Source organism: Diadema antillarum, unplaced genomic scaffold, assembly GCF_040938485.1.
Source record: "Diadema antillarum isolate AM-2024a unplaced genomic scaffold, OU_Dant_1.0 seq00000847_RagTag, whole genome shotgun sequence".
Classification (NCBI taxonomy): domain Eukaryota; kingdom Metazoa; phylum Echinodermata; class Echinoidea; order Diadematoida; family Diadematidae; genus Diadema; species Diadema antillarum.
The window spans coordinates 1469722-1497448 of record NW_027271721.1 but is presented as its reverse complement, the minus strand read 5'-3'; the positions used below and the strand labels follow the sequence as shown (position 1 = coordinate 1497448).

The window sequence follows — 27727 nt, the reverse complement described above, 5'->3', positions numbered from 1 at the left end:
TATAATCTGTCAGAATCAGGTTTCCCGTTGTGTGAAAGGAGAATATTCGATAGTGAGAATATCTATCATACTTTATTTGCCTGACTGCCTTACCACCTTGTGGGGTGAATACCTGGATCTTCCTGGGAGTCACATAACTCACATAGATCTTGTCTCCTCCATCAACAGTGAGATCATTAAGCCTGATATCTGTCTGGAACTCGACATTGAGCTTCTCCCATTGTGGAGTGTACAGTGACATCTTCCTTTCTTTATTGTGAAGTACGACACCTCGACCATCAGACAGGAATGCGATACTTGAAATCTCAACATCCTTCAGCACGGTCTCCTGTAACTCGCCACTGGGGGAATAGAAATAGATGCCGCCTCGCCTCGATCCCAACGCCATTCTGCCGTCTGGCACTGCAGAGATACAGCTCCAATCTATATGCTGGTGAGCTTCACGTCTGCCTTGAGATCCCACGGATATCCTTCCAGTTCTCCGAGACAAAGTTCATTGACCTTAACGTGTTTACGGAATGAAATACTCTGAGCTCTCTCTGTCACACCAGTTGGTGATTGGTAATCAGGAATATCTCGTTCCAGAATGCTGTTCAAATTCTTGCACAGCATGTCGTGTGCTAACAAGGCGTCCTTCTCTAGCGATACCTTCATCCCGTTTGTTATCAATTCTTCCATAGTGCTTATGTGACAGATTGTTTGGCGTCTCTCTTCTTCCATGACTTGTAACTCGTTCTCGAATTTTTGAGACAATCGTCGGACTTCACGTTTCATTGCGTTTTTTCTCTTTGATAATAGCTGCATGTATTCCTCGTAAGTCTTGTCGATGTCATCGTTGAGCTTTTGCATCAATGCTGTTGTTTCCTTGCGCTGTGACTCTATCAATTTGATGTCATTTGTAACGATTGTTTTCTTTAATTTTGCTTTTTCCATCAAGTCCTTGATATTGCCCCTTATTTTCTCCTCATGGACTGATGCCTCTACCATTCCATGCCCCTCCTGTGATTGCTCCAAGACCCCGCATCGAAAGCAGACATACTCCTGACATCCTGGACAGAAATACTCTTTAAATTCATTGGGGTGTTTCTTACACATTTGTCGCCTCTTTAGCGGAATTTTTCCTGGCATCACCTCCTCCATTGTCACCACTGTGTGGTTAGAGAACCGTTTCCAGTTAGAATGGTCTTTCTCACAGGATGCACACATATTATCCCCACAGTCCTGACAGTAGGACACAGCTGGCGGTTTTTCGTCCGTCTCACAAACTGAACATGTTGGACTCTTAGTTTTCACTTCGTCCACCAAAGAACTCAACGGTACGTTTGTCTGCAGCTTACCGACATCTCCATTGGATACAGGCGTTTCTTTCCTGCATACAGGGCATATTATTTTTTCTTCATTTAACTGAGTTTGAAAGATACGTTCAAGGCAGTCTTTACAGAAGGTGTGAGAACATATCAGTAATTTGGGTTCATCGAGAAGTGTCAGACAGATAGGACACTCCAGCTTCTGGCTGCTGATTTGATGAAACGTTGCCATGGTGTTTGTCTGAATACAAGAAACAGAAACACAAAGCGGTGAAGATATTAGAATAGTATCAGCAGAATAAGGGAATATGTTAAACAAAACGAGATTGAAGGTTTTTTAGTTATCTTCTGAATTTGTAAATTTTAAGTAACAAGGCTCACTGAATGTCTTGTCTGAATACCGTGAATCGTATAATGTTTACTCAAGTGTGCTTTACTTCCGGGTTCAGTTTTCATGACTTTCATCTGGCTCCTCTGATGTACGTGCATTATTGTTGAGAAGAATACAACCTGTTTAGTTCCTAGGATGGTGCAAACAAAAATACTAAGTAGACTGAATGTAGTCTGAATTTCCTTGAAGACTCTGAACGAGTACGAAGAAAGAAAGTGGATTCATTACGAAGCACTCGCAAAATAGCGGAGAGGTGGAACCACGTATAGTGGATGTTAGTATTTGACCTCATCATATAATTACAGTAAAGGGTGTTCTTCCACACTGACGCGAAATTAACTTGCCTTGAAATTGAATTAATTATGATAATACCGCTCCCTATGGGTAAAGGTGTGCTTGGAAGTGGAAGACGAGGATGTCTTTTAGTTTAGCTTATTTCTCTTTTGACAGTTATCAACACAAACGGTGCATCGAGAGAAATCTAGACGGAATGGAACGACTGTGTAGACGACCTACTTTATTATTAAAAGTTTTGTGGAGTTTTAGATTGATTGAAAGGTATCATACAGAAACTACACTAAAATAACTGGTTGGTGATTTGATTAAACAACAAACAGAAACGCAAATTGGTAAATACAAACAAAAGAGTAGTGTCAGTATAGGATTAGGGCCTGTGACTTAATGGTTGTCGTCAAAAAAAGGGGGGGGCTATTGAAAGCTATGTCGTTTGTGTGTATTCAACAACATGTAGTAACAAGGCCTAATCAACAACTTCGTATGCTTCGTCTGCTTACCAAGTATGCTGTACTTCCGGGTTTAGTTTTGCTGACTTATTTTAGGCTCCTCGAATGTGCGTGTAAAAGAAATCACAACCGGTTTTCCTTTCAGTCGCAGTGATGGTGAGAACGCAAAATAGATTTGAAAGCTGTCTTACTTTTGAGATCCTCGACGAGTATCAAGAAAGAAAGTGGATTCATTACGAAGCACCAACCACAAAATGGCGGGGTGGTGAAAACAGGTACTGCTGTATTGCATAAATTGCACTTTCACTTTGAACTTTTTATCGTGACCTCTGTTTTAATATTCATAGCGGGTTTTCCCCACTTCGTGATTCGATATTACGCTCTTCAGAACTTAATACTTTATAGTGATACTATAATATACTCTATATCAGATAGGCAGGATGCGCTTTTTGGTTTAGTTTTCTTGTTCTTTGAAAAGGAAATGAAAATATCGACAAAATCTAGAGAAAATTGAACAGATTTTTCGATGTATTGCTTCGTTTTCGATCTTTTTTTTTATTGTGTCCTACAGACGGTAAATGGGGGAAAACAATGACGAACCGAAAAGATGTGGGTCTACTGTTATTGTTAAACTTACCCTCACACATCCCGCTCTCTACAATGTTATTTCTTCCTTACTTTCCCAATTGCAGCTATTGCATGTTGCTTCGAAGATGCGTCCCAGCAGGGTCTGATGACTGAACAGAAAGATACACCTCCCTCTGTCCCCGGTCAGAACGTGAAAGCGTGATGTAAACACTCACTCGATATAATCGTTCATAGTCTGCGATCTTGCTGTCACTGGTCTTGTCCATGTCCCTCACTCCCTCTCCCAGTGTATGATTCAGACTCAGTGAAAGTCGAAGGATGTGTCCAAGAAGATACAAGTTGTATGTTTGCTTTGTTTGTCTTTTATATCGCTATCATTGTGGCTTGTCACACAGAACTGTTCTTTCCTCAATCCGTCGCAATTTTCAAATAGCAGTAGCACGGTAAATGAGAGAAGGGAACACGCTGTAGTGAAAGCCCCCTTTTGAACAGTGAATGAATATCAGTTTATGTTTGAGTAGGAAGACAAGAGGTGTGTGTGCCTCTTTTTAGCATATTTGTAATTAAATTTTGTTGGTCTGAAGCATTATGACATGTATCACATAAAAATTAATTGTTTGATCATTGAAGAGTTCCATGGGCAATATAAGACACAGTAATCATTGCTGAAAAGTACGAAAGTATTTATTGATGTGGTAATTGTAATATCATGTTGCTTCATTTTTTCAGGTTGTAGGTGCGTCACAGAGATTGATAAGAAACATTAAAATCCCTTTGATGAGCATTCAGAGTAGGATCACTGTAACCTCATAGTTTACAAGGTTGGCTTATTGGGGTGAACACATATAGTATGTCTTGTTTTGGTCTTAAAGTGCTGAAGGTATTTAATATTGCAAAGTAAAAGAAGAGAAATATGTATCTATTTTTAGAGATTTTAGAGAGTTTTAGTTCTCCATCGCAGGGAGTGAGTAGCAAGATGTATCTTAATGGAGAGATGAAAGCTGTAACTCCTTTGTTGGTCTCTGACTGTCGGTGGTTTTTTTATTTCCCCTTTTGTTGTTAAGTTTATGTAAAATCACCACTGATGTATGTTCACTTCATACATTTGGTACTTGAATTGTTTTACTTGCTGCTTAGAAATAGTATACTCCACATGAAATAAATCCATCATTTGAGTGTAATTCTTGAAGAGTATACAGTATTGAAATACTATAAGCTGTAAATAATGTGCAGGGATACGTGTAGATGAAATTTGCGGTATATTCGAAGTGGTTATCAAACATTATGCTGCTTGATCTGCTATGCAGGTGATTATTATTGTTTTTGTTCAACCTTTTGGAATACTCGGCGTCTTTTATGCTAATAAACGTTGATTAAAATGATGAAATGTAATACCAAAACTTTGATCTTATTTTTCTGTTATAAAATCAATATTGGGTCGTATGCATGTCAGCAGGTATTGTTTTGTTTTGCTTTGTTTGATAAAAACATGACGGTATTCTGTGTAAACCATTTTCTGTAATATCTTTTTATGACCAAAAACATGAAAACAATGCAAACCATGTAATATTGGTCTGAAGGATCGGGGAGTCTTAAATCGCCTGGCAGGTGGTTTGTACGGGGAGTTGTAAATGATGGAAGCCAAGAACAAAAGTGGAAAAAAAATACCTAGCGAAATAGTCTCCGTCTTTAAACACAAAGAAAACAATAACAACAGACGCTTTATTGCCCTAATGTTTATGTTCGTAAATATCCGATATATCTATGTATGTGTATAAATATGTGAGTACATTATTATGTGTGCCTAATTCACTGGTCTCAAAGACGATGTAGACATCTATTCATACACGCTCCCCTTTTGATAAATTCCGCTTTATATACATCAGTGCTGTTCAACATCGCACTTGTACGAACAGTTACATCCCTCCAGCATTATAGTCCTTTGAATCTCCATGTTTAGTTTCAAAAGTTTAAAAGAAAAATTAAAGCAAACAGATCGATTGCAATTCACAGCTTTATCGGACATGGTATTATTGATACCATCGTCTCGCAGCTCTCTCTCTCTCTCTCTCCCTTCCTAATGAAAACATTAGTACTTCTTCGTCAAAAATACACTGTCTTGTATCTATCAAACATCAGCATTCCTAGATAAGTGAAACCATGGAATATTTTGATGCCAGGGATATAGTTTTCATTTCCTCAAACGTTGAAAATGAAAATTTAGTAAGGATTCCTGCTCAAGACATCAACATCATGAAATCATTGGCTTCTTCTCACTATTGATTCTGACCGATATCTCTGCTCCCTGATGAAATACGTTAAATCTTAAAAGAAAGAAAAATGAAAATTGTATCACAATGCTGTTTTTGTCTTATTTTGATATATTTTCATTATTTTATGTGGTTGATTTTACTCATTTCGTTCAAACCTAGGAGTCTCTTTTTCCAGACAATAAAATACATATTGAGTAACGGTGTTACCCTGTGACTGTTTTGTGCGTTGTATGCCTGCAACATGCATGTGCCGTATACCTTCTCCACACGATAGAAACTGCCTTCAAACATCGTCACTCATTAGTGTCAGGCGTGCCACAATTACAATATACACATTCTTTTTTTTTTTCAGTCATTACAGGCCGATTATGTAAGGTGAATGCCCAAATAATGAAGAGCCATTGTTCTCATTTATTAGGTGACTTTATTTGCTGGCGTCACGCTAACCATCTACATCGCTCCCGCACTGCATTGTATATTTACAAGCGTTGTAATAGCAATCACCTAACCATCTGCATTAATAAAGGTGTGCCATGTCTGTATTATTGTTATAGTTTATTTTAGGCACAGGCAAAAATGGCCGGATGGAGGGGGTGGGTTGGGAAGATGATGAGTACAATCATATACAACTTTTCATAGAGAAAAAAAAGAAACAGGAAATGTACAAAGTTAAATGTACAAGCCAAATGTAAGTAAGTGTATGTTTTTGTCTATTCATAGCAAACATCGACAACATGCAGTTACGTTAACAACTGTCTGGGGGCATTGGGCATGTTCCCATAAGTATAGTGTCGTTGATATAGTATAATAACCATACGTATCATTGAATTCGACGTCGTGTTCATTATCTAAGATGTACGGACACTATAGAGAATTTCATATCAATAATCTCTCTAAGATGGAATACCCGCAATTTGTATGGTATCATTCAATGGTTTCCTTCCTTTCTTTCTTTTTTTTTTCATTTCTGCTACCAGTATTTATCATGGCTCATGAGGCAACCATACGTTCTCCCATGATATCGTCAATGCACTTTTCATCCATTTCAACCAATTTTGAAACTTAAAATTGTCCTCACCTATTCAACATCAAACAATGATTATCGGGTGTGAAAACCCTCTTAAACTCCACCGACAAAACAGTGGTGACAATTTGCCTTTTTTAGAATCATTCACAACTGTAATACTGTATATGACATGTAAATCATATCATTATCTTGTATCATGATTGTGTTTTATCTTAAATCATCAATCCATGCTGAGTCTGTGTGCATTAACATCCTATATAGGTTGGAGTATAGGCGGAATACGACACAATCATTACAACAAAAAATAAAAATGGAAAACGACTTCATAATATTAGCCCATGAGGAGTCGGTGTTGTGCAGAATCTCAAAAATACACAATGTGAAAGGTATATCTAGAGAATCCCTCACACAGCAGCGAAAACGCGATTAAAGACTATAAGCACTGCGCTCCTCATCCTAGAAATATTAAAAGAACACAAACTAAGCTCTCATGGTATTGTTTCACTGTGAAGATAACATTAATTGCAAGTGGTTTCCTGCTGATATTCCTCAAACACTTCTCGCCAGTCCTCCATATCCGTCTTCCAGTCGTCATAGCTTTGGCGCCATTCCTCGTCCACAGGATCCATGTTGTCTGTTAAGGTTATAATAATGATAATAATAATGATAATAATAATAATGATAATAATAATAATAATAATAATAATAACAATAATGATAATAATAATAATAATAATAATAACAATAATAATAATAATAATAATAATAATAATAATAAGGTCTCATTAACCCAGGGTAAAAGCCTCTTCAGTGTTGCCACGGCTCTACCAGAGGGCCCTACCATTATCATTACCCGAGCGTTGTAAAAAAACGCCTTGTCCAAGGACGCAAGCGCTGGGCGGGATTCGAACACTGGTCCTCCGATCGGGAGTCGGGAGTAGTATCCACTATGCCACAGCGCCCCCGTGCATGAAGAACACAAGGCTCAAAGTGAAGCACTGCGTTTTGTACACCAAAACCAGTCGTTTTATGCCATTGTATCTTGCTTCGTTGTATTCATACTTCACTTTCTATCATGATAGTGATCCTTATAATTATGATAGCTAAACCTTGATTCCTCCCAGGCTGAAATGAAAATGACCACTGATCATGAACTCTGAACTTTCTCCTACAGTCGGAGAAATGAAGTTTATCTACACCTTACCATGTCTTGGATGCTTATTTTTAAATGGGAGAAAAATATGTGCATACTATTGTTGCACAAAGAAAAGGACCATGGAAATGATGAAAAAGAATGATGGACACACTTTTTCCACGTTTTAGAGCAAAATTTATAAAAAATATGTATAATATAAGGTTTTGTACCATATCCTATAAACGGGCATGCACACGTATACGCACATTTCATTCACGTTCGGGACACGTCCGTTTTAATTGTTTCATTCGCCAAAATAATCATATACATGAAAAAAAAAGTTAACGCCGCATCATATGCTGATATGACTGAGAAGTGAATCTCACCAACAAATTCCATCAGAGTAGGTATATGTTCATTCCAGAAGTGACACCGCCTGGCCTTGACTGCCCTTTCCACGGGTAGATCCAGGGACATTACTTTGTGTCTGAGCTCAGGGATGGTGTACCTGGGCCAGAAGTAATCCCCTGTTCCAGGATCTGCGTCTTCACTTGGTTTACTCGGATCCCTGGAGGAATGGTACGTTTATCGTCTGGTATCACTTTGTTCATGACAGGAGTGTCTTACAAGGTTTGTATAATTAGACAATATTATTTATTCTAGATGTGCTACAAAGGACAATCATTCATGAGAAAACGAAGGTAAAAAACAAAGAAAATAAAAACAGTAGTCACATTGACCGAAGTATCAACTTCCATGCAACTGCAAGATATAAATACGAGTTCATAATATCCAGAGAATGACGCAGCGACAGCAAAAATGCATGGATTTGTTTGATACTAGTTATTCAGTCGTTTCGAATTATCACGAGTTTTGTTGATCTGTCTAAAGCCTACGTGTTATCGGACTCAACTCGCTGATTGGGAGAGGTATATAATAATAATCATTATTATCTAATTAATAAGAATGCGAACAAAACATGAATAAAAGATAAGAACAAGAATGAGAATTATCATATCGAGGGATCAGCAAATCATAGATCAGCTCGATCAATTTACGAATACCAAAACTTATGCACTGAATAATAAACAGCTTGGGTGACCTACCCCGACTTCGCAAAGTTTGTCCAGAACTCCATAAACTTGACGGAGAGGGCGTTTTCCTCCTCGGTCATATTGTGACCTCTGATGTGGAAGAGCTCGTCGATGAAAGGCATCCCAAAGACGAAGGGGACGTCCTCTGCATGTCCAGCCCCGAGCCACGGGGTGGAGGGGACCTCAGTGCCGTACTGGAAGTAGCTCCTGAGTTGGGGAAAGATGAAATAAAGCAACACAGGTTACATACATACACATCAAGCAACGTCTCGAAGGCAACTTTATATCAAACTCCAGCATTACTTCTTCTTGGTTGGAATGATCTAGATTATGATTTGCATTTTAATCATTCCATTTGACTTTCTTGCAGAAGACTGTTTAGTAAGGACACAAGGCACGTCTCTAGACATTATATCGCTTCAGTCAGCCGGCTCGAACAGTGGTCCTTCCCTCGAGCCACGTTTTCTATTTTATTTTCTTTTTTAAATCGAGTCATGATGGTGGCTCTCATGAATACAGTGATATAATGACTCAGCACGTAAATTACCTATTGAAAAGAAACAAAAAAAAGATGCACAAAACTTCACCAACATAACAATGTACTGACACACATCAACGCAGTGAATTTATTCCATAAACTGCATATAAATCAATGCTGGATATTTTGGCGTCACATTGTTATCTTCCATTCCTTTGGCACATGCTCGGAAATGATTAACATTAGGGCTTTCAACAACGGACTAGCTGCGCCTAAGATGACGAACAGAGGTCTGCTACTTACTTGGAAGGTGCATGTGTCATGTAATACTTAAAGACTGTATCTCCGACATCTGCATGCTGCCTGACTACAAAGTCTGTCGGGCAGGCAAAGTCCATATCACAAGATGCGTCTATATTGGGTCTGAAGTAATCGGCCGCGGGATCGTCGGCCACTGTCCAGTCTACATATTCTTGAGTTACGGCATCGATGACGATCTCATCACCCATTCCGTAGAGGGTGAGTGCGGTCCTTACCGTGGCATCAAACACGGTACGATTGAGGTGCGGAGGAGTCGGACTACCCACGTATGCAGGCAGTGCGAAGTAAAAGAACAACGTGCCTTCATCCCTGTTGAATCCAGAAAGAATTGGTACGCGAGCGAAATCTCCCATCTTATATAGATTATCTGGATTGTCTTCAAGAAAAACTCCGTCCAGAGTTACTGGATATGATCCGAAGTAAACCTGTTAAGCAAACGGTATCGAGAAGTTTTAATCTTGGAAAATACCCAAAATCCTTTTCTGCAGCGGAAAATGTGTTACGACAAAAGCCGAATATGTCCCAAGTGCGAAAGAGCAATGAACGCCTAAGAGAAGTGAGACAAGTAGAGCTATACAGTTAATAGCACGACCACGAATACCAACCAGGATTACTGTAATTATTCATACGGTCAAATCGTCCCCAGGTTTGCTTCGTTTCACTCATACATGTATTTTTTTTTATTTGTGCGTTTATATCCAGTCTTTGATCAAAACTCTTTGTTCTCCTATCTTTTACAAATAATATTTACTTCTCTCAGGACCAAAATGCGAACTGAGATATAGATTGGTTCAACTTAATCAGCAGGTAATATCCATTTCATTTTTCTGGAAAGATCATGCGTTCATACCAGATCTGCCACTTCAAGGAGTCGATAGGGATCCTTGGTCCTGAGACAGGCCACAAGATTCTCGGAGGTGGATGTGTTACACCTCATAGCCGTGCCCAGGGCTGTAGATAGCCGCTGCTCCCTCTCTGGGTCGTCCCGAAAGGCCCAATTACTGAAAGCTGTACCGCTCTGTATGAAAATGAGAAAGAGTCATTAATTTGTTGTCACACATGCAGCAGACTGGACAGAAGGGAGCAGGACAAAAGAACTGGAAACATTCTGCTGCAACAACAACATCTAAACAAATAGATATACACACATACAAGTTGTACATTCATTACGTTTAGACATACATTGTCCATTGTACAAACAAAACTAACCCCAATACAACAACCACACACACAAACACACATACACCATCGTCATCATCATCATCATTATTATCGTCATCATCATCGCTGTCATATTTTTCAGACATATCAGCCTTCCCTGATAGTTTCTTTAAAAAAAAACCAAAAAAAAAAAATGATATACACTCAGCACAAAAAAAAAGAAAGTAAACACTTTTTCAAGTGTAGATTTATCATAGAATATTTGGCTGAAAGCTAATGTATCATATACCATATTGAAGGTAATTTAATTGGCTATCAACCTGGTAGGTCGACAAAAAGGGAAACTTTACGCATGAGTGAACATCATTGTTTTTCTCTTCCAGAGCACAAAAGTAAAAATTGCAAAACTGAACAAGTTGTCATTCATGCGTATGTGCTCTTCCATAGAACAATAAGAACAAACAACAAATTTCACACAAAAAGAAACATGAATTAAGTTGCAAAAATAAACCTTCGATCTTTATGATATCTTTAAAGCCCAAAAGACCAATGAAGGCTAAAAACAATGGAGGAAAATAAAGCATCTCATGTCAAATCTACATTCAAATGAAATAAGAGAAGTAATAATTAACAAAACTGGTAAAAATTTGACCTTTTTTTTTCAAATTAGGAAATTGTAAATAATGTTTGGTTCTTGAAATTGTCACATGGAATTTAAATCACTAGATTAAAAGAAATAAATAAAGAAATTCTGCTCATTTAGTCATCTTTATGCTTATTATTCCCTATGTCATTTGAAGTTTGACTTGACAGAAAAATTCTTATTTTTCCCCTTTAGTTTCCCACTTTGTTTTTCTTAAAGGTTATAAAGAGATAAAGAGAACAAAAACTTATTTTCCCTATTTAATTCATGTCTCTCATTGTGGTTTAACTAGTCTTTTGTTGTCAACGTTATCGTGAAGTGCATTTGCAAATGAAAGAGAACATGTAAATTTCTGCAATTTTTAATTTTGTGCCTTGGAGAACAAAAACGAATGTGCTCACTCATGCGTAAAGTTTTCTTTTTAATTAACCTATTAGCTTAATAGCCAATTAAATTACCTTTGATATGGTATATAAAACATTGTTTTCATCAAATTCTTCTATGAAAAATATGATCTCGAAAAAGTGTTTACTTTTTTTTTGCTGAGTGTATATACTAGTATATATAATGTTTCTGTTTTTATGACGTCAAGGCTGTTCTGAAAATAGCATCTTAGAAAATCAAACATACTGGTAAAAATGAAATGAAGAGTGCACGGAAAGGGTATAAGCAATACCTGCATGATGGCTTGGTTGAAGTAAGGCCGACTTAGTTTGGACAGTAGGTGGAAACTGACGCTGGCCGAACCTGCACTCTCGCCAAAGATGGTAATCTTATCCTTGTCTCCTCCGAAAGCTGATTGTAAAATATGATAAGTTCAGATATCTAAGATTAAGAATGATTGTGCGTACCACAGTATCAAAACACTAATAGTTTCATTATATGGCAACAGATTAACAACATGATCTATGCTATTATCATAGTAGCATTCTGGAAGAGCGGACAAGTGTCTGCATGTACATGATTGTGATTGAAACAAAGATTCTGGGTTCAATTTCTGCCGGTAAGTTTATCCAGGGAGGTGAGACTGGTTTATCCTTTTAGAAAGAGTTTTCACACAGTGCTCATTCTGACACATGCGGCAAAACTGCAATTATTTGCAAGAGTGGGGGTAATCATTGCTATCAAAATAATAAGACATTGCCTTCTTCAAGAGCAATAGTAAAGTGATTCCAGTGGGGGCGCTGTGGCATAGTGGATGAGACTCTCGACTCCCAACCGGAGGACCCGAGTTCGAATCCCGCCAGTGCTTACGTCCTTGGACAAGATGTTTTTACCCACAATGTCCCTCTCGACCCAGGTGTATTAATGGGTACCTGGCAACGCTGAGGTAATAATAATGGCAGGGCCCTCTGGTAGAGCAGTGGCAACACTGAAGAGGCTACCCTGGATAAATAAGACATTATTATTATAATATGGGTATCTAGATATAGATATTGTAATATTACATCGGTTTTATCAAACCGTTAAGCCATCAAGGCCAGTTGGTGATGGAGAAGGTTTGTAGATCTTAGTTAGGTCGGAGTATATTAAACACGGGAATTATGATTTACCTAATCAATAGCTTTTCCACACAGAAGGTCAAACATAAAAGAATAATCACTACGTATCAATGATATTGAAGATCAACTCTCTTCGTGCGATAAGACTTGTGAGATGGCGGATGGACACATGGCTTTCATGGGGGTTAAAAGACAGTGGATGGCCTATAACAGCCTAAGAAGTTTCTGTCGACCAAAACACAAGTACAAGGGGTAGATTCCTGAACTGTACACCAGGTCAATTTAATCGAGTATATAGTTCACTCAACCTCAATTCCATTATTTGTGTTATGATAAATGCAAACACGAACTTTTATCTCCCGATCTGAAACTAAACAACAGCAAAGATCACAAAATTCATGCCAGACTTCATACGGACTTGCTACCAACCCATATATTTCGTCATGGATGAAATCAATGGTTTTGTCATGCCAACTTGCTATATCACTTAACCCGTATTATCTCATCGTGGATAAAATCAGTGGTTTTGGAGTGTTCCCAACTTCAATGTAGTAAAGCATTATGCTCATTACATATCTTGATTATCAATAATGATGGTTTCCCAGGGCATTTGTAATGGGTGATAGACGTATTTACAACAAACAGGCCTACATGTGTTATTCTCATTATTTAAAAGTTGTACAAACTGGGACTAATATTTTGCATATAGACAAATGCCTCAATATATGATGAGTGAGTCCATTTAGAGCCCTTATATTATGTCATCATATTATTATGTATCTAATATATATATATATATATATATATATATATATATATATATATATATATGTATGTATATATATATATAATATAAATATATTTTATATCATATATATATATATATGTACTTAAGTATATAATGATAAATTCATATGTCTATTATTATATTGTTGTTTTACCTTCGATATTATTGTAGACCCACTCCAGTGCTGCCACCTGATCCAACATGCCAAAATTTCCTGGCGCAACGTCATCCTCTGAACAAAATGATAGTCAAAAAGCGATAGGGCTATAGCTGTTTACGTCATCTAAAATAGGGCCTACATTCTCCCAATACAGTCGCACTTTCCTCGGAAAAAAGATTGGCAAAACCAGTCAAATGTGAGCATTATTTTCCTTGAAAGTATAGTTAGTACAATTATTTCTACGCATAGTGGAGTTTATGAGTTACTGTACAGCAATATTCATGTCGCACTATACTTCCGTTCATTGATGCAATGGGCACGATAACATTGGCCGCTGATTGCGTGAACTGTTAACAATTGCATAGATTGTCCTCCAACCAGTGCAAAATATGACATTTTACACGATTGTTTATGATGATTGGTGCACACTATCATTTCACAGCTATACAATAAGCGTTTGAAATTAATCAATTTTAAACACACAAACTAAAAGTTACGTAGGAAAATAGCGTTTAACTGAGTGTTGCTGCATACAGTATGTCTCGGTTGTAACTCATGCAGTTTAGTCTAGATAATGCAATCAACTGTCCGAAGTTGCTTATTGGATACACATCATGAATACCTTTTGTTAATTCATACATGAAAATGATGATGTGCTAATCTCTTGAATAACACTAATTAGTACATACATTATAGTGATTCATTTGATTATACAGTTTCTGCTGGTGTACGAGATTATATTGATGAAAAAAGAACTGCATATCTAGCAATGTGGTTCTTAGAAACTTTGCTTTGGAGAGTGATTTGACATGAAGACAGACGTCTTTCGGCTTCTGACCCATTGACATGTTCTTTGATTTCTACGATAGGACCTCGTGTATGAATGTTTAATTCATATAGTCGTGAACAAACAAAAATAACAGATTAGCGAAATCCCATTCAGAAAAAAAAATCCAAATGCCCTTCATGAATTTCGCCCAACTTTCGTGGGATTCTTAAATTGCATGTGTTATTTCTCCACATCTATTACAGCGTAAAACAAAGGACCAAGAATTCATCATGGAAGACTGAACGCTAAAATTAGTACCTGTATTACTGTAGAATCAGTTAGAAATATATTAAAACGAGTGTAGCCCTTCCAGTCATGACCTAATAGAAGTGATGGGTCTAATCTAACATCTCAAGTATTGCCTCAAGACGGAATATAATACACGAGTATGCTTTCGATGCGTTTTCTAACGTAACTAGATATAGGATATAGGACCACAATATGTATACCACATAATATTATCATCAACTGGGAAAAGACAGAATGTTGAGATAGGACCGTTCATCTATATGTCTAAGGCTGGAAAGGGAACTACCGGCTTTTCAGTTATTTGAAATGAAAGCCATCTTCTTCTACTATTAGCTCCTAGACAATCTGCAATCTCACCTGTTGAAAACTGGGCAAAAATCGCCAGTCGGTAATTGATGGTAACGATGATGACGTCACCAACAGCGACCAATGGGAGGCCATAGTAGCTGTACGTCATGGCTGTCCCTGTTGTAAATGCCCCGTCATGAATCCAAACCATTACTGGTACATTCGAAGTCTTGGGAAAGGAAAACAGAGAGAGGTAGAATAGAGGAAGTTCTTTAAAAGGGAACTATAGAGCCACCTGTTAATGAAAGTCAATACGAGACTCCCGCTGGCCATGTTGGAGGGTTAACTGACATTCAAACTACATTGTATCTTTATTTTCTGGCACGGTATTGCTCTAAGTGTAACTCCCTTAATTCATACCGCTTTTCCTTTTTTTTTTTCTTTTTTTTTTTGAACTGAGTAGGCCTAATATACGTAGAGTACATGTTAACCTCATCAAATATTTACTTCTTATTTATAAGATTGAAATTATGACAAAATACATTTATTACTGTCTATATAATTCAAAAGCTAAAAGGGTATTATATTGTATTCTGAAGAGAAGAGCACTTCATCATTATGTTCTGATCACGTGAAAATTCTAAATGCTTTTGATTACGCATGCCTACACTTGGCACCTCCTGTTACGGTGGTTACATAAACATTAGGCCTCCATCAAGCATTACAAACACACGTATGCATGTATTTGTGCTAAAGCGTATAAGGCACGCTTGTGAGTGTTTACAATAATATTAATGTTTATTCGTAATATTTACAATCATCGTATAACTCTCACTTTGATGGTAGGGGAGTAGACGTTGAGATAGAGACAGTCCTCTGACATCACTGGGTATTCCGGGTTGGGAGATTGTATGCAGGCAGCAGCAAACTCCATCGCCTGTCTCTCCCCGGCCCACGGAGTCTTCTTCTCCGGAGGTGAAAACCGCTCGGGCGGATTGGCATAGGGCACTCCCTGCAACGTATATCAGAGAAAATACACCATAAAAAGTTGTCAGGAATGGACATTTACCGCATTAAAAGAACAAAAATATTAAGAAGAACATGAATCAATTTCTGTGAGTATAATAATGATATCAATGACGAGGATAAAGATAGGGATTACTTTTCTGAGCATTTTAATGTGATTCTTATCCTTGTGCCAATATTAGTAATGGATCACGATAGACGATGGAAGAATAAAAGTATAAAAATGTATGTTATATATTCACTTTTTTTGCAACTTCTCGAAAATACAATCAAGCACAAAGGGTATAAGATCAAAATTTTGTGATTATGTTCTTTCACAATTTTCACAGTACTCACATATATTATATTCCATCCATGTCGCCAGTGACTTGTGATTGAACTTTAATCATGCAGTACATTGGACCTATATAATCAGTAGTCAGTATCCTTTCTAGAATCTGGTTGAGTGCACTTTCTTTACTTAGTCCAATGAAAATATCAAGATAATTATGAATGGATTGTTTTTTCCAGTAACACTGTATGAAATCGTATCATTGCTCTTGATGATAGAATTGTCGAAAAGTAAAATTATTTGCAAATAGAAGAACCCTACTAGTCACATTGAAGATAGCATCCCCTTCCCCGCCCCCCCCCCAAAAAAAAAAACAACGATATGTAAGTCAAGATTAGACCTCTCAATACTCATTTAATTTCTTTCGTTCATAGGCAAGTAAACATGATCAATGATATTATTACATTAGATATAGAAAAAGATGCACTATTTTATTGATAACTTTGTTGGACTCACCAGAAATACGTCGACATCGACAGTTTTGTTGATATGAGTGCTTTCGCTAAATCGCACCGTCTTCCCGACCAGAACACCTTCAGTGACTGTCACTGTCAGGTTGTCGGCGTCACTGGTCCAGATCACGGCCGAAATTGTCAATATGATAAGACATATGTCCATCTTCAAGCAACGAGCACAATTCATTACTGCTGATAATTCACAGATTTTGCTCTTGACTGCGACAGTTGTGTTGAAATGGCGATCTCTATAATTATATTCCGCGATCCCTTTACACTGTTTTTGCCCCCTACGCATACTGTTACGCCTTATACGAATGATCTTTGAGAACCATGAACCTCGGAGTTGTTGACACCGATTATAGATTGGCACTTTATAGATAAGACTGAAGCATCTCGAGGCTGACCCATGGGTCATGGCACTCAAGTCTTCATTGGAAGTGGCGTGATATGACAATAATTGACACTTGAAGCAAGGGTCTCATGGTAGATGTTACAGAGTTCGTTTTAAGCTTTGCAAACAATGTAAATGCTTTCAGTAATATCAACGGAAATCTAAATACATGCAAGTGAGATAACAGAAACAAGAGCAAATGCTTTCAGTGTTTAGAGATTATCTAAGCTGAGATTTACCTTATTCTTTTATCTCGTTTGAGATAACGAGAATAACGAATACTGTTGCCCCACCTTCAGTAAACGTAATGACTCATCAAAATCCATTTTGCTATGACCGTAGGTTTGAAAGATACCGAGAGACATGTACGTGTATTAATAATGACACAATGTATAATAGAACAACAGAAGTTTCATTGATAAAATCTTACTTCAAGAAAAACAATGACCCACATGCAACTTGGAAAAAAAGTTGGCAACATAAATTACCATCGACGAGTTACAATCGTTGAAATTTTGCTTGTATACAGGAGCTGGATGAAAATCATTTTAAATCCTGGAGAACAGAAAATTCGTTTCAGGAAAAGTAAAGGAAGTGATGTGCTTTGATAGGCCATTCAAAATAATGAAGAAGACACTTCCTTTCTTAGAGCAGACCCGTTGCATATATGAGAGTCTGAAATCTCTATTGACTCTGTCGAAGAAACACCGGGGCCCTGTTGCATAAAGAACCTGAGAAAAACTCAGGTTAACACTTCTTAACCATGCAGAGTTTCTGGATTTAACCATGAAAAAAAAAACTCTGGTTAAGGCTTTATGCAACAGGGCCCTGGGGTGCGTTACATGAAGTCATCGCATAAAAGTTTTTACAAAAATCTCAGAATGGCCAAAGTTCCTCGTAATGTGGCTATGAGAGACTTTCACACAGAAGTCAAATCCATTTCATACGAAGTCTCTCATAAGAGTGTCTTATGAGCGAAGAGTCTCTTGAAAGACTCTTATGAAACGGACCTCAGGTTTATGTGGTCAATGGGTTAAATGTCTCTCCATTTTCAAGTTGACGTGTATAAATGGAATAAAGTCAAATTAACAGAATGATAGAAAGTTCATTCAACTCTGACATAACATAATAATTATGAATTATAATGAAATAATGAAGCTCAACATGATTGTGTTCATTGAACAGTATAATCGATCACTATAATATTGTATCATTAACATAACTAAGCAAAGGATGAGAAGCTTGTGGTGTCATTCCATGTCTGGTCTTTCATTAACTTTCATTAACTGGTCTTTCACACACTTTGGGAATAGAAAAGAGAACGAAAATTGATAAAGGGCCTTCATTGTACCCATCCTTTAAATTACACTTAAAACATGATGAATATAATTATGTTACATTGATGTCTATTATTTTGTTGTATACTACGAAAAGCATATCTTGTTATTATCCATGCAAATGCATCTTCCTGTCCATTGCTGCCTGTCACACGACAGAGCGTATAAGATATCACGTTGAAATACTTTCTTGCCTTTTCCTATAGTCGTCTGTTTTTCCTCTCTCCCTCTCTCCCTCTCTCTCCCTCTCTCTCTCTCTTTCTTTCTCATTGATATAATTTCTTCATCTTTAGGTGTTGGAAAAAGTTTGGCTTCGTGACGTATGAGGACGAGGTTCTCCAGTGAGGGTCAGTAATATTTTTTTTCCATAACCTTTTATTGATTCCATATTCAAAACAAATTCTTGACAACTCAAATCACACATATTACAAAATCCACGATTCAGCATAACACAATTATAGTGAAATCAAGCCAAGCTGTACTTTCAGCAAAACAGTACATTCGTAAAGAATATACAATGCACCAGAAAAAAATATATACAGTTGTACACTGCTCACTTACTTTCTTTAAAATCAAATCGAGCTGCACTTTCAGCAAGACAGTACATTCATTAAAAAGAAAAAAAAATACATAACACGTCCATCGATCTATACACACAGAAAAATGGAATCTATATTCCCCTTTTATTACCCCCCTCCCCCCCCCCCCGCGATTATAAACCAATACACCCATCAAAACCATTCTTCCTATATATACCTCCTCCCCTCCCAACTACCCTTCCCATCCCTTCCCCCTTCCCCGTGGACATCTGGCTCCGGGTCCTTCCATACTTTTCTTTATACGTGTACTTTCAAATTTTCCCATTTACTGAAATAAATGGTTAAAGTTCCCCTCATTGATGCTAATTTCTTTTCCTCAAATCTATCCTCTAAAATGTTATTTTTTATTTCGTTATTTTGTAGGCGGCTTTCCATATTCTCTACTTTTAAAAATCAAATATTAAACCAAACTTATGAAATATGATTTTACAATAATGATGGGATGTATCGATCTCTGTAGAATGAGCGAGGACATCAAGTTACTTTTCACTGAAATCCTCTGTAATTATATTAATTCTTTAATGCTTTGATTTGTTTCGACGTATATAGGCCTTTTGTTTACTTGTTTAATTGTTTGTTTAGGGAATGATCATGAGAGGAACTCGATCAGACCGAGCCCCCCCCCCCCCCCGCAATATTGCTCATTCCAGTTTAGTTGAATACGAAACATGAAACACATTAGATCCTCAGTGCATTATACAATTTTCTTTGTTTCATTTTTCAGTGCAAAGTACGTGTCATCTCCCTCTCTTTCTCTCTCCGTGGGAAATTGCTAAGTGCGAGCCCCCATCAAACTCCATTGACGGCCAGTTTTTTCAGTTGATGGACGTCGTTTACAACAACCGATTATATGGTAATTTACCGCAGAGGGTGTCCTCCGTAATAAACGCTAATTTGCATTGATGCAATATTGACGCCGAAGGCGATAAAATGGTTCCGAGACTGTCTGCTCGAGCGGAAGATAAACTACAAACTGTTGATGAGATCTGAGAGTGTAACAAGGATGATTTGAGTATCATCACCTGCTATAATTCCTGGCTTTGGATGGTGTGGTTCCCACTCTTGTCGTAGAAGGATATTTAGGTGAATTATACGAGGAATATATGCCGATGCGTGAAGCAGCAGAGGATGTTATCAACGCGACACTGCAGCATACGCAGCCGTTGGATACCCGTGGAGAACCGTTGAAAATCCGCGACGTTCACGATCGAGTCCGGTATGTATCGCCTGCGTGGATGAATTCTCTCTGAATGTAGCTTCTTTCATGTTCACTGAATACTATGTAGATGCACGAGTCACGAGTGTATTTTGCAGCATATACCACAATATACACACATCCATAATAGCCTCACTTTTTGGTAATATAGCAGTTTTACACGTAGATACCAACATTATTAAAGGCTTTCTATGACTTGTGTTCATACCATCGCATGCCCTTCGGCTTCGTTAAAGTGTCAGTAGTAGCGAGTCTGGCTTCTGTTATGTTTTACTTGCCTTCGGGTTCACTCTCAGAGGACACATTTTGCATCGTTTGTGAACTTGCTTGGAAAATAGATCAATTTTTGAAGCTAAAAATGACATCAGAATTAGAAAGAACAAAACAAAATAGCATGGTGCAAGAATCTGTGTATTGTGTGAAGCTAGAAGTGTACTGTTGAAGATACCACCTACTAGTACTGATCGAGAAAACTCTACTGAATGAATGGGACTTTAATTTCATGCATGATCACCACATTTTACTATCACAAAATATTAAGGACTAGTTATATACAGTGTTAGCATGTGTGTAGACAATTTAGTAGTTGTAATTGATAGGCCTAGTCATCTGTTTATAAATTTACTATTTCTGAATTTAATTAATCAAAACACTATGTTTTGGGTACCCCTAAATTCCTCTTTAGTAAAATATTTGTTGATAAATTCTGCATATTGAACTTTGTTCGAGATATATTAGTATAAATACTATTTCTGCATTCACTTTGCTTATACTACACTGTCACTGAATCCATATATTTAGGGTAAATTTCCCATCAAGCAAAATATGTACAGTATGACATGAAATAATGAAACAAGAACCTAGATTAAACTTAAATGCAGATGGGTCTGATGGTTATCAATATATTTTAATGCTTCCACCATCCGTTAGTTTCATTTCATGAGTACCAAGGTAGCCATTTTAATATTCAGTGCCTCTACCAAACTGCCACACAAATGATATTGATACATGCATTACCGTATACTGATTTATATCATAACAATTATCAATATATTCACTTATGTGGTTCCACCATCTTCTGTTGCACCATAAGTAGTCATCAAGCATGCTAAGTATGGAACACTTTAAAATCTAGTTGCTTGCAGTAGATATGCGTGGTTGGTTACAAATCAGTGATTTCATTCACTAACATGCTGTGAGCAGCTTATTTGTTTTACTGTGTACATGTTTGCCAACTGCGCTGTGCTTCACTGTGGCTTCTGTTCCATGAAGGTGGCATGTGCTAATTTAATGCAAAACCACAACCCGCTATATTTGCATTTAAGTGTTAAAATTGCCATTCCAGCTAAAATTGAAAATAAAATTTCATATTTCCTTCTATTTGTGCCACTACTTTTCTTTTTCTGGCCACCAGAATTTCCAGTTCAAAGATTTTAGTGGCCCACATGGTAGGCCTTAGACCACATTAATATTAGTGTCAAGCCTTGTTGTCTGTATTTACAACTACTTCAACTAATTTTATATCATGATTTGTTGTAGCCCTCTTAAAACCTGGAATAACAGCTCATGAATCTAATCACAACTTTGATAATTCAAAACTTTTGAATTTACTTTCTGATTTTTTTCAAGTTCCGCTGATGTGCTCTTTTACATACAAAGTATGCGTGAGTAAATTTTTCCTTTAAGGCTTTAAAGAGAAAAGTGAATGGCCAGAAAGAAGCTGGTGGTATATTTTTAGAGTATTAAGGTCAACAATCAGATATGCAGAATACCATCTACTTTCAATCAGAGAGTTGGTGAAATATCAGAGATTCCTGCATGTCTAACTCTTCAAATTGAGCTTATAAAAAAACCCACAACATTCATGCTGTGAACTCCAGTGAAAAACTATAGTGTTTCATAAATAGGGAGAGTCCCCAAAAAGACCTCATTGATATGGCCCTCTGTATGACTTCAGGAGTCATTTTATTCAGTGTACAGAAAACGTTATTTACAGTGTATATAATCTGTATGTTTGTTTTATATTTATCTTTGTGTGTGTAAACGTGTGTGTGTAAAAATGTGTGTGTCAGTGTATATGTCAGTGTGTATGTGTCTTGTGTGCAATGGCATCATGCCTTTGCAGTGGCTGTGATACTTCTTCAAGCTTGGCCATTTATTTCAATTAAAAAAAAAATCCATTCTTTCAATGTTACCTTAACCCTAGGTTGAATATGACCAAGATGATTCAGTCATAGTTTAGCACAGCTGTGATTTATCACTGTTTTGTTTGTTTGTTTGTCATTTGTTTGTTTGTTTATTTGTTTGTTCATGCCTCTCTCACTTCTAGTTTTGTGTCTCATCACAGGTGACTATGAGAGCGATATGAGGAAGGCTATCAAACACCATGTCCTCAAAACTTTCAAGGTTGGCGCCACCAATGGGAAGGGCTACGACTCTGATGGTGGTAAGTTCAAGAAAGCAATCACCCTACATCACTACCTTCAAAAATTACGGTAGTCAAGGGGTGCCCATATCATATTATTATATATATACATACATACATGGGCATCATAAGAGTTCTAAAACAAGCATAGACCATATCTCCAATGAAAACACATAATTTGTAAACCAGTAAAAATTGTCTGCTCAAGATATTTGAGATGTTATATTCAACAATGTAATATCTAAAATGGATTTTTTTTCTTAGTTTGACCAGGTATATTCTTTACTCTGTCTAAATGACTAAAAGGGAAAAAACCTCTTGCAGTTATCTTTTAGTTGATAATTGATGGGCATTCACATCCTGCTAAGATGTGTGATATTTTCTTGATATAATATGATGTAACACTCACTCTAAACTTTGACCCCAAAGATGATGTGATATAAAATCTTGATTGTGTTTAAGCATACACGTAACATACAATCCATGTATGAATATTTGGATTAGATTAAAACATACATTGTCTGTATCAATATTTGGACAGCTGGATGGTTTCAGCAGAATTCCTTGTATGATAATTTTCCCATTGGTTTCTACAAACTTAGGTTTTCAATGATTTTTGTGAGTAATATAGCAGCTATAAGTGTATCTAGTCTCTTCAAGAATTTAACAATTGCTCAAAATAATTAATTAAAGAAAGAGCTGCCACGTCTCCCTAATTATTCACATGTCTCCCTGAAATCTTTTCTATTTCCTCAAGTCCTGACAAATTAAAATAAAAGCCTCACTAACTGAAATTATCATCACTATTGAGATGACATAACACACAAATATCAGAGAACCTTTTTGTGAGTGTGTAATTTTGTGGTTTAAACTCTCTGCAATGTATACCTTGAACAGTGAGCATACTTCATCACTCTTTCTTGTCACTGACCATGTAGTGTGTATGATGTCATTGTTCTTGTATTTGACAATGCACTGGTTACTTGTGGCACATTATTGAAAGTAATTTAATACCCTATCTTAATTTTAAAACTTCGTTTCTGTACCTGTTCTATTCACTAATGACTCTTCAGGTATTGTTCTAAAGTTGTTTTCACTATATCTTTTGTCACAAAGATTTATCATTTTATTCACAGCCTAAGATTTGAGATGGAATAATAAAAAAAGTCCATGATTTGAAACATGTCTTGAATTGATGAGAGTATCAGTGTATTGTCTCTAGAGGTTACTTTGAGGATTGTTTGGGAAATAATATCAGAATTCACAGTGCACCTTTGAAAAGCAAAGCTTGTTCTGCCAGTACCAATTCACAATTAAGGTGAGTGGATACTCCACCAATGGGTGGTGAGCTAGCTCAGTCAGTAGGACGTCTGCCTCATGATCCAAAGGGCCCCGGTTCTATTACCGGGTCTCACTGAGCAATGTTGTGTGTAATCATATCATATCATAATAAGAGGCAAAACACTCTGTCCCTCGGATAGGACATAAAATGGAGGTCCCGTGTATGAGAGAGTAACAACTCACACACGTAAAAGATCCCTCTTCATTTATTCATCGCAAAGTTGGAAAGAGCAGGTTGTTTAACCTAGGGAAGTGGTCCCGCTTTTCATCCATCTGGACCCCGTGGAAGACCAGCTATTGCAGCTGAATATGGGCTATCCAGCCATCTTCTCAGATGGAAATAAAAAACAAAGTAAACAAACAAACAAACCTGGTTTGGTATAGACATCATTCCTCTTGGCTTCTGACATGTGACAGAATATGCCACTGGTGTAAAAATGTTTCTTCTAAAGAGATATTGTTGCCAGTTATCACAACCAAAGTTTATAAAAATCTTGTAGTAATATCTCTGTATTTCACAGTGAAGCTTCCTATACACTTTCTCTAAACTATCATATTGCACTGGGTGAGATGTATGCCATATTCTCTTTTTATTCTTTGTATTCTAGCCATTTTAACTGTATTTTTACAAAGAAACAAAATTTTTGTGAGAACTAAGAAGAGGGCTGCAAATTGTAACTTGTGCAAGGTTGCAAAACCATTTTTTTTTTCCAAGCTGAGAGTTTTATATAATCAGATTTCAAAACATCTTTATCAGGTCTGTAACATCATGTCTGATGAGGGCTAAAGTTTATTTGTTTGCCAAGTTTTCAGGAGACATTTGTTATACATTGTGCCAGTATTCTAGAAAAATTCTTTGTCTTCATTGACATTTTCATGAAAGGTGTTTGTCTTTCACATGGGCATGTGAATCAATACCTGCAGGCTCTCAGACTTTTCTTCAGCTAGTCAGGGTTGAGCAAGGAAATAAAGAAAACGTCTGAAGATTGACACAATATGAATCTCCCTCGTGATTTCAGGCAGTGAATATAAATCCAAGGAGCCTCAAACCTCAAAGTTGTGTGGCTTCAGTAAATTGTGGGACCTGGGAGATGGCAAATGGTGCCTCACACTTAAAATCTCTCCAGTGTTTGTTCAAGAATTTCTCCCATGAGCCCCTGTAAGCACAGAAAGTGGGACATAAAAGAGTAAATTTTGAATTTGTGTTTCTCAGGCCCAGAGTGTGTGGTTGTGACGTGTGCCCACTCACTCACTGCCTTCATACTTTTTGAATGTTGACAGTATTCAATTTTCAGTTGCATGCAGAGAATTTCAGGTCTGACCCAGTTTTGTGAACTGATCGCTCATCAATAAACCTGTCTTGCGAATATGAGTAGTACCAATGTCCAAAGTTGTCCTTGTACTGCATTTCAAGAGATATTGTCTGGCATAAAATAACAAATACATGGAATCCATTCTCTGATAAATGGGATACCTTTTGAATTACAGCCTCAGTACTTGAGAGGAATCATGCGAGTTGTTTGCTTTCGTTTCCTTCTTTTTTTTTGTCTAGGATTTCTGAGTGAATAGTGTATCCAGGGAGGTGGAAGAAAGATGGAGTGTGCTCTTCTGAGTTTCCTTTGAAGTCATGCGTGGCCCCGACAGCGTTTTTTTCCCCCTCCCGTAATCCCATTACTCACGCTCGGCGCACTGCAAGTCGTAAATCTTGTGGCGGAAATCACGACGCGAAATGCATTGTGGTCGGGGAATAAAATGGCGTCCTACGGTGTAACACAGAACTCTAGAGTGTATTCTGTAAAGCAGTGGTGTAAGCAGTGGTGGTGGTTATGGCGATCGTGATTTTGACGGAGACGAGTTTGTTGAGGAGGAATTGCTTTTAGCAAATTCAAAATCACATTGACACAGCAACTTAACGAAATTTGATTTGCAATTGAAACTGAAACTCAGAAAGTTAGATGGGCCTTGGCTTGGAAATTGGAGGCCAAGGCAAGGGCAAGGCTCAGGACCTCAGGTACGCTGCCTAGCAAAAGCATACCTAACGTTAGTCCTAGCTAGTAGACTCTAGTATTTCACAAACTAGAATCTAACTAGCTCCAGAGGTGTACTCTACTACTTTTTAATTCAATTTTTTTGTAACGTTAGCATGGGGTAGAGTCAAGTAGATTACCGGTATTTACCGATGAATGATCGAGGGAGAGTGAGGCGAAACACTGTATACTAAGCTCTGTTTTTCCCCCTAAAATATACTTACAGCATCATACATCTAGGCTTTTATAGATATCATCTTTAATTCTCTACGGAAAATTATTATAATCAAGGCTGATATGTCTAATTTACACTTTTTAACACTCAACTTTCCATTCCAATATGTATTTACTAGTAACTCAAATTCACCGAAACAACGGCAACGAACGCTGTCCCGACGCCTACTCGGCGGCCCTACAACAACCCGACGAGTACGCTGAAAAGCCCCAGCTCGCTCGGGTGCAGACGAAAAAAAAAAACCGCCTCGGTCTCTATGAAGCACTACTTTTACACTCGAACTGTGTGAAAACACGCCCGAACACGCTCATGTAACTTATATCATTTTGAAGATCAAGGTCAGGCCTACCTCTCTAACTATAAAAAAATTGCGGAAATGTGCGGGATTTCTCATAATCGATACAGAAACAATATGATGACATCTCTAGCGCACAAAACTTACTGCTCAGTAACTCCGTTGTTTGTGTACCGATTTCGCTGGTTCAAACGGCAATCTCCTCAGCACAGTCTGCTGAACCAGCGAAAGGTATAGACATACCACGCTACCCAATTCTTGAGCCATAAGTTGTAGCTTTCGAAGGGGGACGTCTTTCACTGAATGTAATAGACTGCCAAAATTTTGAATATGACGTCATATTGTCGGTGCCACGCATCGCTTCAAAGCCCGATTTTTACGAGTGTGTGTTTGTGGAAGGCCTGGAAAGGAGATCATGTTGCGTCACTCTAGTGCGCCGGAGGGTGATGGGTGGACCGATAAGGCCAGATTTTGACATATTTATCACAGAATGAGGGTTGGATTTCAAGACGTTAATCGGTGTAAGACCACTTGATTTTTTCTCTGAGGGAAGCTCTCAGAGTGCCATCTCCATTTCTTCCACCTCCCTGGTGTATCTAAAGTCAAGATTTCATACCATGGTCTTAACCCATTGGGGATGGGCTGATTTTGCTACAGCATGCATTTCCCATAGACACTTGCCCGTTGTCCTCAATGGGTTAAAAATCTCTCCACTTTGTTTGATGATATTTCCAAATCAGATGAAATAAAGGTGACAGAGGAAATGCACATCATGGACTCGTTTCTTGTTCATGAAGGAAAAATAGAGGCAGATATCATGGATAATTTTGTTAATTACAATGACCCTCACAGCTCCAAGGACATTAATAACAGGAACTTGGTGTAATGACTATATACCTGATTGTGTTGAAGAGTCAGTGGTGGCTGGTAGAAATTATGCCACATCTTTCAGGATATAGGGGCCTTAAATTACTTTCTTTTTATACAGCACTGCCAAAATACAGTGTTCTTTTTATTAAACTGCTGGATACAAATTTGATAAAGAGGACACTTGTTTTCGTCCTTCATGT

The 27727-nt window shown here is 37.6% G+C and overlaps 2 protein-coding genes across 2 annotated transcripts in view; one reads left to right on the top strand and one right to left on the bottom strand.

Moving 5' to 3' along the window:
* Positions 1-6847: 6847 nt before the first annotated feature.
* LOC139740329 (cholinesterase-like) lies at positions 6848-16951 on the bottom strand. The gene is made up of 10 exons (XM_071650923.1): positions 16790-16951; positions 15812-15988; positions 15046-15205; positions 13605-13682; positions 11838-11956; positions 10208-10375; positions 9340-9782; positions 8571-8765; positions 7851-8032; positions 6848-6963 (listed from the first exon to the last, which is right to left on the bottom strand). The coding sequence occupies exons 1-10, from the start codon at positions 16949-16951 to the stop codon at positions 6848-6850; spliced, it is 1800 nt and encodes a 599-aa protein (XP_071507024.1).
* A 3133-nt stretch (positions 16952-20084) lies between these two features.
* Positions 20085-27727, top strand: part of LOC139740327 (uncharacterized) — a 77581-nt gene continuing 69938 nt past the window's right edge. The window contains exons 1-2 of the mRNA XM_071650921.1: positions 20085-20334; positions 22682-22780. Coding sequence (XP_071507022.1) covers positions 22699-22780 — 82 coding nt within the window. The 5' untranslated portion in view covers positions 20085-20334; positions 22682-22698. The remainder of the gene's footprint in view (positions 20335-22681; positions 22781-27727) is intronic.